Source organism: Schistocerca piceifrons, chromosome 11, assembly GCF_021461385.2.
Source record: "Schistocerca piceifrons isolate TAMUIC-IGC-003096 chromosome 11, iqSchPice1.1, whole genome shotgun sequence".
Lineage (NCBI taxonomy): Eukaryota > Metazoa > Arthropoda > Insecta > Orthoptera > Acrididae > Schistocerca > Schistocerca piceifrons.
In genome coordinates, this window is record NC_060148.1 from 130,551,913 (window position 1) to 130,564,423 (window position 12,511).

The 12,511-nt window shown below is 38.4% G+C and overlaps 1 protein-coding gene across 8 annotated transcripts in view; it reads left to right on the top strand.

Moving 5' to 3' along the window:
* The window catches only part of LOC124720466 (zinc finger protein ZFP2-like), an 85,652-nt gene that overhangs the window by 19,382 nt on the left and 53,759 nt on the right, over nt 1-12,511 (top strand). For 3 of the 8 annotated variants that reach the window (XM_047245820.1, XM_047245826.1, XM_047245824.1), the window contains exons 3-4: nt 2,596-2,688; nt 3,887-3,979. In XM_047245820.1, coding sequence (XP_047101776.1) covers nt 2,596-2,688; nt 3,887-3,979 — 186 coding nt within the window. Of the gene's footprint in view, nt 1-2,595; nt 2,689-3,886; nt 3,980-7,107; nt 7,452-12,511 lie in introns of those variants that run through there. The other 5 variants (XM_047245821.1, XM_047245827.1, XM_047245825.1 and 2 more) reach the window with 3 other exon arrangements.

The following is a 12,511-nucleotide window of genomic DNA, read 5'->3' on the forward strand; positions in this document are numbered from 1 at the left end:
TTTATTAAGCCTTAAATGAGAATCAAACGCTCCGTGATTTAAGAAATTCAAAGCACATTCACACACGCAACATAATGCATATTGTGTAAAATGAAATGTACTTTGAAAGTAACGCTTTTCAAACCATCAATCGAATTATTTTCCCATGACCTATTAGAATTAGTTTCAGCAGATGTCAGAAAGCACCAGAAAATTGTGTTACTGTGCCTGTGCTGCTATGATGACGCAGATAGTCCATATGTTCATACGTATATAGCATTAAGAGACCTTACATTATGCCATAAATGAAACAGGACATCAGAGGAACCTGAAGAGTCTCGGAATTTCGTAAACGATAATAAAATGCATAATTTGACATACATAGCACATTCATATGTCCAGATTCACAAAGACGTACGCCTCAAGCTGATATTAAGCTTTCAGTGTTGTTTCCGTATGCAAATTTTCTTGGAGTACCAGTACCATATTATCTCATGTTTAGTTCTCTATTATATCATAATGCCATGTGTCCCAAAAGATAACAACGTGCACTTGAAATTCCGCAAACATTTTGACCCTAGCCAATAGTCTTTCCAATAAATTGACTGCCTCTGAGGAAAAGATTAATCAAAGCCATTTTTTTTAACAAATGTATAAAAATTACTTAAGTGTTCTGCAAGGGAACTAATGCCCAGTTGCCAAAAACATGGAAATCAAATCAAATCAGAGAACTGAAACTAATACCATATTTTAGCCTTCCATTATTAAGTGAATGTTTTTTAATTCACTTTATAGCTCCTGCCCACAGAAATCCGTTTTCTTTTCATGTGACTTGAGAACTGTAAACCAAGAAGAAACAGCAAAATCACGAAACGTAAACATGGTTCACGTGGAGCCTACTCCTCATCCCACTACAACTTGGAGTGCTTTGCGCATGTGCAAATCTGGCAGTTTGGGGTGCAAGAAAACTGTTTCTGGGTAGCATATGGCTGCTTGTTGCTACTGCTGGTACAACAACTCATGTCTAGTTACCTTGGATACAGCTAACAGCCACACTTCAAGTAGCCAGAAGCAGGAGAAGGTACTGCTCATATGCGATTCAACTGTGTATGCGCATAAGCCTGCTGGCAACTACTCAAATGAATCTAATGAAACCATTGTGTCGTTATGCCCATTTGGAAGCAGTTTGTTATGAATTATTGCATAGCCTTCATCCTAAAGCTTTTGACACATTTTGCTGTTGACAGACGCTTGTTTGTGCATTGTGTTTTGTTGTTTTAAATGGCGCATTTCCTTTGCAACAAATTTTTATTTTTTTCTTGTTTATGTTTTATTGCTGCAACTTTACATTGCAGTAGCGAGCTAAAGTAAAATTCTTTGTTAGAGTATCATTTCTTACCAGTCAAAACAAAAAAAAGGAACTGAAAACTTTAACAGGGAGAAATTCCCAGAATTCTTAAAAGATCTGGTGTTTTCCCAGTTTTCGCCTGGGTGAAAAAATTCCTTGGTTTTTCCCAGATTTCCCTGTTGTCTTGGAGCATATACACCTTGTGTTAGTGGTCCAGCCTGATCTTCACCCTACCTGTTTTTTTTGTTTTTTTCCCCCCTCTCACATAGTCTGTGCGACTTGTTAATCTTTTCTCTCTCTGTGCTTATCTTCCTCTGTCCACGTTGATAGTCTGTCCTAGGCAGTTCCTAAGTGGAGTGCCTATGGTAAGTGGCAGGGGTTGGGGGATGAATGTTCCCACATTGCATCTGCTTTCAGGGGGCTTCTGGCTGCTCCCTTGATGGAGAACCTTGCCTGCCTTTCTACCTCTGTTGCTCTTCTTCTTTTTGTCCCTTAAGTCACTTTCATTGATGTTTTGTAGACCTTGGGGGATTTCTTTCACTGGGTTTTGTGCAGTAGGGTCTCTTATCTTCACTCATTTAGACCTGTGTGTTCAGGGAAAACGGCACTATTGGCGTGTCAGTCTGTTCAGTCAACCAACCAATCACTGAACCATCTCTGTCCATCTGCTACACTCTCACTGTCCATCTGTTCCAGTCCCCCTTCTCACTGTCTTTGTACCTCCCCCTCCTCTCTTCACATTCACACACCCATCTCCATAGGAGGTTGGTATTACTTACCTTTTTAGTATTTTTGTCTAGATAGTAAGTTACAAGTATACCTAGCCTGATTGAAGTCGATCCAGTGGTATGGGAGGAAATGTGGAACATATATCCACTTTAATAATATTTATGGATACTGTGTATACTGGTTGCTGCTTGGTGTGTGAGAATAATTTTGATTGATATTTGGTGAACAATCTCTTGCTTATGTGCCTGGCTTTCAGGGTAAACAAAGCTTTGATTTCAAATATTTGAATTGTGGCATCCACATTTTCTGGCTGCCTGGTGGTAACTGATGAATATGCATGATTATTAGTGTTTTGGGCTTGTCATCTTCTACACAAGATCTGTTTGAGAGTATTCTCTCTCTCTCTCTCTCTCTCTCTCTCTCTCTCTCTCTCTCTCTCTCTCTCTCTCTCTCTGTGCTTCCGTACCCTCCTCTAAGAGAGGGCCATGTGTAAGGAAAGGGCATGAAAGCCTTAAATGCACTTTTTTTCCTTTTTTCAGTTTCCTGAAGACCCACTAAAGAATGAAGAGCCTAGTGTTCGGGTAAAGCAAGATTCAGAACTGAAACATCATGTGGATGGCTCTGATCTTAATGTAAGTTTCCACAGAAGCACCGTATTATCCATTAAGTGTAGTAAAACTCATGAAATTAATATGGGACATTCAGATTAAATTGTCATGGATTGTGAGCAGCTGTAACCTATCGCACCAGCTCAAGTTAGCTGTGTTACATGTTGGTTATTGCCAATAGTTTTCATATTTTTACTAACTATTACTTTTGTATTAATGTTTCATCATGCCCTTATGTAATGAATGCCTTAAATACATATTTGGTACCAGTATAGCAAGGAAGACTTCCTCTTCAAAGTAATTGCTAATCTAGTTAACTGCCTCTGTGTCACAGTGCTATAATGGAAGACTTGCAAGTAACATATGTGGTGGGTGTATGTTTTAGACTTTGCAGTCACAGTTCACTAAAGTATTTACATCATCATTGAAATCCTGCATTGACTGTGTGTAATTTCTTATAATTTTTCTCCAGAACATGACAGACATGTGCATTGTTTCCTAATAAGCACACTGGACTCGCATTCGGGAGGACGACGGTTCAATCCCGTCTCCGGCCATCTTGATTTAGGTTTTCCATGCTTTCCCTAAATCGCTTCAGGCAAATGCCGGGATGGTTCCTTTGAAAGGGCACGGCTGATTTCCTTCCTCATCCTTCCCTCACCCAAGCTTGCGCTCCGCCTCTAATGACCTCGTTGTCGATGGGATGTTAAACACTAATCTCCTCCTCCTCCTCCTCCTCCTCCTCCTCCTCCTCCTCCTCCTAATAAGCAGACAATGAAAATACATGGTGTCAGAGGAGGAAGCTATGTAAATATCATTAAATTTGGTAAATGTTGGATGTAATCTATGGAATGCCAAATTAATTTGATTAATAACCAAAAAGCATCCTTTTTTATGAATTAGCTGGCAGATTATTTCCATCTCTTGTATATGGGAGTGTGTGATCACCCAAGAGAGCAGACCCTAGTACCACTGAAATCAGAGTAGATTATATGACAGGAAAAGAAAGTGAAAGTATGCCAATATAACTCTTACACAATAGCAGATAGGAAAATCAGAGACATTAGAACCGATTTTGAACCATCCTGACACTCATTCTTCTGAAGCCGTATGAATCTCTGTAAAGGTGAATGATACTAATAAAAAAGAATAATGATAGTTACGTCGTACATACATAAGTTATTAAGCAGTTATAATTTTGAGGTTTGTTTACTTCTTTCAGTTTGTCGAATATCCATTGGGAATCTCTTGGTCCACTGATTTTATCAAGGAGGACCCTGAACTAAATGTGGAAGTCAGTGTAAGTGAGAAGATTGTAAGTATTCACACCTTTGACACTGCATGCAGAGTCAGAAAAAAAGTCTTCTATTAATTGTGTAAAGTAAAGGATGCATTGCAGTGGAATTGGCCCAGATTGTGAATTTCCTGGAGCTTATTTCCTTTCATAATTCTAGAGCATTCTTATACTCTTCCAATTGACTTGCATATCACTTATCATTTGTTGAGTGTTGTGAACGGAAGCAGAAGAGCACTGGTGACTGGTATAATCCTATTTTCTGTAGCCGTTGTTGATAGCAAATGTGTTTTTTGATGGCTATGTGTGACGGATACATTAGATTCACATTTAGACAAAGTGTAAATTCTAATAGTGTAAGTCATTTGAGAAATATTCCTCTTTCCAAGAACTTCTTTGTAAACAATTCAAAAGAATATCAGTCTTTCTTATCTTTGTGAATCGTTGCTATTCGTTAGTTAGTACCAAAAATTTTCATGGTTTTGAAAAAAGAGAAAATTTGTACGTGTGAGATCACCCCTGATACCTTGGCCACAACCTATACGTATTGTGGCTACTTCTATGGTACCTCTTGTATTAGTAATTATTCAGTCTGTTTAATGTAAAATGCTGGAGCTTAATAATGCAGAAAAATAGGGCTGGCCCTTTTGATACTGGCAGATGGACAGCAAGATTCTGTATCATTTGTGGAATTAGTAATTTTACTAGCTAATTGCGCAAGAAGCTAGATCAATAAATTTAAAGTCATTGTTAATTGAACTCCTGGAGAGTGTGATTTTCTAAAAACCAGCAGAACTGGTTCCTACCTCAGATTTGCTCCTTCTGCATTAGACATTTGTTTGCCAGGCTTAATTTTGATGTGCATTCATGACATAGTCTCATTTGCCTGTGTGTTATGGTTTTCTAGATTGTATTTGCTGTTGTATGTGAAGGTGGCATTAGTGAAGAAGATAATAACCAAAGAGACACATCATCTAGGAAATGAAGTCAAGGGATTAGATGTTGGGATCAAGAAGTTGTATTAATTTTTGTCACTTACATGCTGTCGAACAATAATTCTCAGTTGTTTTAGTTTTTCTGAGGTTTTGGTGATCTTGCAGACCAATACACATGTACTACTAGCTGAAAGCCCTTGTTCTGCAATAAGATTCCAGCAACTAGATGTGATTATAGGCTGATGTGGCATTGCTTGAAAGATTGAACATGGAGGCTAATTTGTAATGGCATGTTTTAAGAAATGTAAGGCATTGTCTCATAAATATTTCGTATTTTGCAATGCTGGTTATAGCTTCCCAAGTCTGTGCCATGCACTAGGTGCATGGTAGGTTTAATGCACTAGACTGCTGATGGTTGATATTTCTCATGTAGAAATCTTTTTAATCTGTAGTGAAGATATGGAAAATTGAGGTTCCCAAATGGGTTTAATGAGATTGATAAAATCATCTTTTGCAACCATCAAGTACCGTAAGGGAAAATGAGTGGCAGAAATTTGTGTTGGAAGCAGCTATTTCTGGGAAGGAATTCAGTGAGTGGATTATGAATGCATTGGAGAAAAACAGTGCAAGGACTCTGCAGTGAGTAATGAGACAACAAGTAAAGCGTCAGACTTGTATGTTCAGCTTCATGGGAGAGTTAAGACCTACAGCCACTTAGTGTAGAACACAACTAATTTCACAATGAAGTGTAACACAGTGGAGTGATATTGGAAAGAAATAGTGGGTTAGGGGTGAGGTAAGAGAGAGCACAATGTTCTGCAGAGTCATGAGGATGGTTTCATATGGAATAAGCATGTAGTTAAGCATGGGTGTATTTTTCATTCTTTTATTCAGTGAGGTTATATGTGTATATGTGTTATATGTGTAGAGTAGCATCATGTGGCTTTGCTATTTTGATTGATTGTTGAGTGGCTGAACAGAAAAATTTAGTTTCCAGTGGATATAGTGTGTCCAAAACCATAGTTCAGTAGTACATTATTAGCCATATTTTGACTCTGGGGTGAAAGTTCCACTTTACTTTTGTGTTTATGTTGAATGGGTTTCAACTTTGGCAATAAGCAGACAGCTGATACAATTTCTGTGTAAAGGTGTATTAATCCTTTGTTGGAGAAGCAGTTCAGAGGCAGGTTGCTAGATTTGTTACTGGTAGATCTGAACTAAACACAAGTGTTATGGAGATGCTTCGGGAACTCTGATAGGAATCCCTGGAGGGGAGGCAATGTTTTTTCTTTTTTTTTTTTTCAAGGAATGCTATTGAGAAGATTTAGATTAGTGGCATCTGAAGCTGACTGCCAAATGTTCTATTGGTGGCAACATACATTTCTCAAAAGGAGCACTAAGATAAAATATGAGATCAGGGTGCATATGCCGTCACTTTTCCCCTCTGTCTGTTTGTGAGTGGAATGGGAAAGGAAATGGATATTAGTGGTACGAGATATCCTCTGCCACATGCCATAAGGGGAATTGCAAAGTATCGCTGCAGATGCAGATGCTAGGTAAAATAAGTAGATGAGTGATGCTGCAGGAGCAACAGTGATATTTTTCACAGGAGATAATGTACATACACACATACATACGTACATACAAAATAATCTATTAGCAGTTCCCATAATGAGCATTGTGAGTAGATGAGCACTAGGCACAATTGCTGGTTGTCAGTATACTTCACAGGAGTAAATTGCTGTGGCAGCTTCTCCTTTAAATGTGTGTTGTGGCTCATTGTACACCCAACCACATCACCATTTAAGGAATCCAATGTGTAAATCAAAGAATGGACAAATGAGTAACCTTCACACACCATCGTTAGCAAGGTATAGGTTACAGTGTAGAAAGAAAATTTAATATTATGAAAAAATTCTAAAATGTATAATAATAAATGCAACACATCGATACAAATTAAGGTTTTTGCATTTTACCAAAAGAAATTATACTTATATAAACAATTCCTCAGGATGTTTAAAATCATCAAATTTCACAAGACTATAACTGTGGCATAAATGAACATACAGGCTTGGGGCAGAGTTTTACTTTCACACATGCCTTATTTACAAAAGAACCATATGATTTTCCAGTTGTATGTGATTTACATGATACAACATTAAGGTACTTTCCATAAATGTGTTTACTGTTGTATCCGCGGGCCCAACCGAATAGCGCGCGCGCCCTGCCGTCGCATCACTTGCCACAGTCTCCCGTTGCGACCGCTGGCGGCGCATGGCATTGCAGCCGACTGAAGATGTCGCACGATTGCTGAACTGGGGCCTACAGCACCGTCTTGCTACACCATATAACAGGAGTGCTGGCCCCGAGTCAGGCAGTCTTGCAGACAGCTTGTTGCAGTCATCAGTGCCATCGTTTGTTGTCTTGTTAACTAGCTCGCGATGTGATTCAGTATTGTATAACAACTTAGGCCATGAATCAGGAATATTCTGTGGACACTAATTGGAACTGATCTACGGTACACTCTTCACTGTCAATAAAGCTAAGTAACTGTTTTATTCCAGCTGGCACTTATTTGTCACTAATCATTTTCCTGCCACCAGATTTTAGTCACAACCTGGTCACGTCCTACTCCATATCCAAATTATGGTTGCCACGCCCAGGCAGCCGTAAAATTTATGATCAAACTCTCCATTTACTGATCATGAATATTAATATTTTTTAACACACTTAATCATCAAGACAATAGCCTTGACCCATGCATTTGCAAGTGTGTCAAGAGTTCCTACAGTCACAGCTGTTACCATGTAGCATCATAGTTCACCCAAAGTTGTTTGAAGGGAAGCACATATGAGATCTGTTAAAAATTCGGGAACTTTGTCCACAAAATATACCTTTTACTTATTGTTCATGGTCTCCTCCACAAATGGTACACCACACTCAATGCCATTTACACTTCATGAAGTAGTCATGGTATGCTTCTTGCTGGATTGCGTGAAGTACCATCTGTGAATATTTAGTTTGTTAAGTTTAACAAATCTTCATCTTTTCAATGGGATTTTCAACTTTTGAAATAAAAAGAAGTCCGCATGGGGTATGTGTGGAGAGTACAAAGGATGAGGCAGCACAGTGATTCAGTTTTTTGTGTAGTTGTTATGCACCAACAGGGATGAATGTGCTGGTGTATTATCATGATACAAGAGCCATGAATTATCTCACCACATTTCAGGCCGCTCTCACATTTTCTCGCAGGTGTCACAACATGTCCTGATAGTACCATTGATTAACAGTTTGTCCCTATGGCACAAATTCATGAAGAACTAATCCTTCAAAGTCAAAGAAAAGTGTCAGCATGGCTTTGACATTTGATCTGACCTGACGAGTCTTTTTGGCCATGGAGAACCTTTCCCAATCCACTGTGTAGAATGAACCTTGGTCTCAACATCACAACCATAGACCCACGTGTCATCACCAGCTAAGATTCTCTTAAGAAACATCTCATTGTCATTCTGTGATCCAAAAGCTCTTCACGGATTGCAAGTCTAAGATCTTTCTGGTCATGGCTCATGAGCCGTGGGATGAACTTGGCCACAACATGATGTATTCCAAGATGCTGTGTCGCGATTTCATGACACAATCCAACTGAAATGTTACATTCTTCTGCAACCTCCGACACCCAGTTTTTTTTTTCATGCACAGTTTCTTCAACATATCTGACATGAGCATCATGGTTAGATGTTGAAGAGGCCCTGAGTAAGTGCCATCTTTACATCTGTCCAGCCATTTTTAAACTGTTAAACCGTTTCTAACACTGAGTACAGCTTAAGCACTCGCCACCATAGGATTCCTGCATCATTTGGTGTGTCTCTGTAAAGGTTTTCTTCAGTTTCACACAAAATTTAATGCAAGCTCATTTCTCCTCTAACTCTGGTATCTCGAAATTCACAAAATATGTGACACAATATTCTACTCAGTACAACACAGAACAATAACTGACAGATGTATGACAATGAAGCTTCTGGCAATTACACTTTAAGCATAGGCATGTGCAGGGGTGCCAACTGCTTTCCTGTCCAACACACCAATGACGGAAAACTGTGAATGTTCCAGAATTTTTTGAACAGACCTTGTGGATGACGCCTTTCAGAAACTCCCACAAATAAAGAAGATACTGTAATGTGAGGTCAAGCCTGGATTTGCAGCCCTGTACAGGCAATTGATCTACCTGTCAGCTCACAACTAAGAAGTGTTCTTTTATGCATGTTTCAAAGCAGTGGTACTACGTCCAGTTGAAAAATTATATTTCTGATAATTTTCCATTCCATCTATTTTCAGTTTGTTTGTGCTTTCCAATTTGTCCACATTCTGTAATTTGTTGCATAATTCCCTACTCTTCAGAGATTCAATTCACTGTTTATCTCACTAACTGTTCCTTCATAAAATTACGAAATTGAATAAAAAAATCATGAAAATCACCAACAAACTTCGTGTTGCCTGCTTCACAGCATGTTAGCCTTACTGCTGTTACATGTTTTGAGAACAGCAGTTAAAAAGTAACAAAAATAACATTTATTTGTATGTTAAATCCAGCTGCTCTCATAGTTCCATGCTGTTAATGCCTGGTGGTTGTTTACATCAGACAAGTTTCTCATTGGCTGATCACCTCCTGGCATACTGATTGAATTTCTTCATTCTCATTCATCTTAATGGTTCTCTGCAAGGCAGCAGTTAAAGACTCATTTTACTGCCATTGCAGTAGTCCTCTTCCTGGCTTCTTCTCCAATTATGCTCTTTGTGTAGTGGCTGTTCATATAATTTGTCACTGGAATATTTCAGAAATATTACTAATTTCCCATAAAGCTCTTTTACATACTATAATTTTCTTTTAACATAGGCATATCAATCAAATGCCTATCCTCAACCTAAAAAGACACACCTTAGATGACAGCTGATCATGCGTACAACTGGTTTACAGGTACCAGTTTGTCTTAATCCCACAAGGATTCATTTTATATGATTTCAAGCAATGAAAAATGACCTGCTACTATCCCGTATCTGCTTGGATTTCAAGTTGAAATGGTCAACAAATCGATAAACTTACCAAGTTGATGCACTCAGTGTCACTCGCGTACAGACAATAATGGCAACTTCTTTTGGATTTTTCATTTGTTCTTGGAATTACCTTGTGGGGCAGCCCACCACAAATAAATAAAATATCTATATGGTTTTTTAACATAAAAACCAATGTTGAGTTATGTACTGGCATGTATTTGCATGATTCCCTGGGTCTTCAAAGAGGTTCATGCAATTTTCAGTTGTCAACATCACATCACTTTTGTGCTGCATGCTTCTATAAGATAAATACTTATACCATGCCATGCAATATAAGATCATCCTATAGGACAGTACTAAGTGAAACTGTACAAAGTGCTAGGAAGCATTTTGGCAGGTTTTCACATTCGAGGAACGTTTATAATTTCAAGGCCCAGAAAGCTTTCTGTTGACTCATTTTCATGCTGGTGTCTCTGTACTCTATTAACTGTCTGCACACCCAGGAACTTTGCACGTGGATTCTGATCCCGTATATGTCATTGATACCTCTTCCTTGTATCTGTAACTCATTTTGATTTGTGTGGAATTTCATGATGTGCGTTTTTGTATGTATAAATGTTGAATTTTTCTTTCACTGCCTGTAAACCAGTTGTGACCAGGACCATTATTCTCCTGGCTGTTCCTGGTATGAATGTGTTTCACTCAGTTAACAGTATACTTGTGTTATCAGCAAATGTTACAGTTTTGAAGGTTCCTCCAGTGGCTTCAACACAACATTTATATAGTCAAGACGAGTCAAATGCTGAAACCTATATAACATTGGACATAATGTTTCCCCATTCTGAATTCAATTTTCCTCCAAAAGTATCATTTGTTACTATGACCCAGTTTTTGGTTGCTAAACTATGATTCAGTTATTGTAACTGTAATTCTCTTAACACCATAAAATTATGGCTTCCCAAGTAAAGAGAAGATCAAAATTGTAATAAGTGTTTCTACTGCAATTATAAATCTTGCTGCAAAATCAGCACAACATTTTAGTAATTAGGTTGTTACGATCATAACAAGAAGAGTTCCTGCTTCTGTCACCAGATGATTCCTGTGATCTATTTGACAGATCACCGGATCAAACTGATGTCTGCTGGTCTAGTATACACTTCCCGACTGAATGTAATGGGTCTAATTTAAATTGTCACTTTTTCTCACCAGTAATTTCAGCTACTGTTACGAAATTATTGTTTTCATGCAACTTTTTTTTTCAATTTTTTTTCTAGGTATTAGGCTGGTACATAAGTTTGTAGCACATTTGTTTTGCATGTTGGTATTCCAGTTGCTGAGAGTTTATTTATCAATTGTCATTTTTATTTGTTGTTCACTGTTGCTGTTGGAGTATAAATGTTGTCATTTGGTCATTTGGGGATTGCCAAGTGGAGAAATAAGGACATTGCTGACATATTCTTCAGTTTTAGTTCTGTACAGGGGTAACTGTTGTGGAGGCAGCGAGAAACATTTGCGCCATGTACGTACACAATACCATTGGACATAGCTCAGCAAGAAAATGATTTTCTCATCTTAAGAACTGTTTTGACATTAGTGACCCTCCATGTTCAGGAAGACCTTGGGGGTTTGAAGAAGATCATCTAAAAGTATTAATCCATAATGATTCAATTCAGTGTACTCAAGAACTGGCAAGCGTGAGAACTGTGATCATTCCAGCACTGTGACATGCAGTGGAGGGGGGTTTAAAAACCAGGAATATGGATATCACATGCTGTAAACCAAAATCACAAAAATCAGTGGATGGCCATATGCACATCTCTGATTGCTTGTCGTCAGTTTGCTTGTGAAAGACACCAAACATTCCGGTCTGTGCCATTATGGTGACAAGAAATGGTGTCTTTATGATGAAATAAGGAAAAGAAAGGAATAGTTGAGCCCAAAGAAAGCAGTAACAAGAGGTATCCACAAAAGGTAATGTTATACGTGTGGTGGAATAGCGATGGTGTGGTGTACTATACATTGCATCCATGTAGAGTAACCACTTGCTGTTGCTGATGTTTACTGTCAAAAACACACACATCTTGTGGACACAGTCCAAGAAAGATGTCAAAGAAGATTGTCTTAAGTGATGCCACTCCATGATAACCCCCACCCAAATTGTGCTTGACTGACAAAAAACTATGCACAGGACTTGAGTTTTGAAGCAAACCCACACCCACCTTATTCATCTGATCTTGCACCCTCAGATTTTTGCCTTTTCAGCTCAGTGTCAAATAGCCTTCAAGGAACTTCCTTTCTAGATGAAAATGCACTCTGAACATGGCTTGACGAGTTTTTCACCTCAAAACCATGTGACATCTACAGTCACAGAAACAAAAAGTGACCCCGCATGGGAAGGCAGCTGTAAATAGTATAGAAGAATGTATCATTGCTGACTAAAGTCACTGTTATGGGTATCTGTTGTGTGTATTAAACGTATGGTAAAATGCCAAAAACTTACACACCAACTGAATACTTCGTGCAAATCGACACATCTACATAACCTTTTTTCTTTGTACTAATAAAC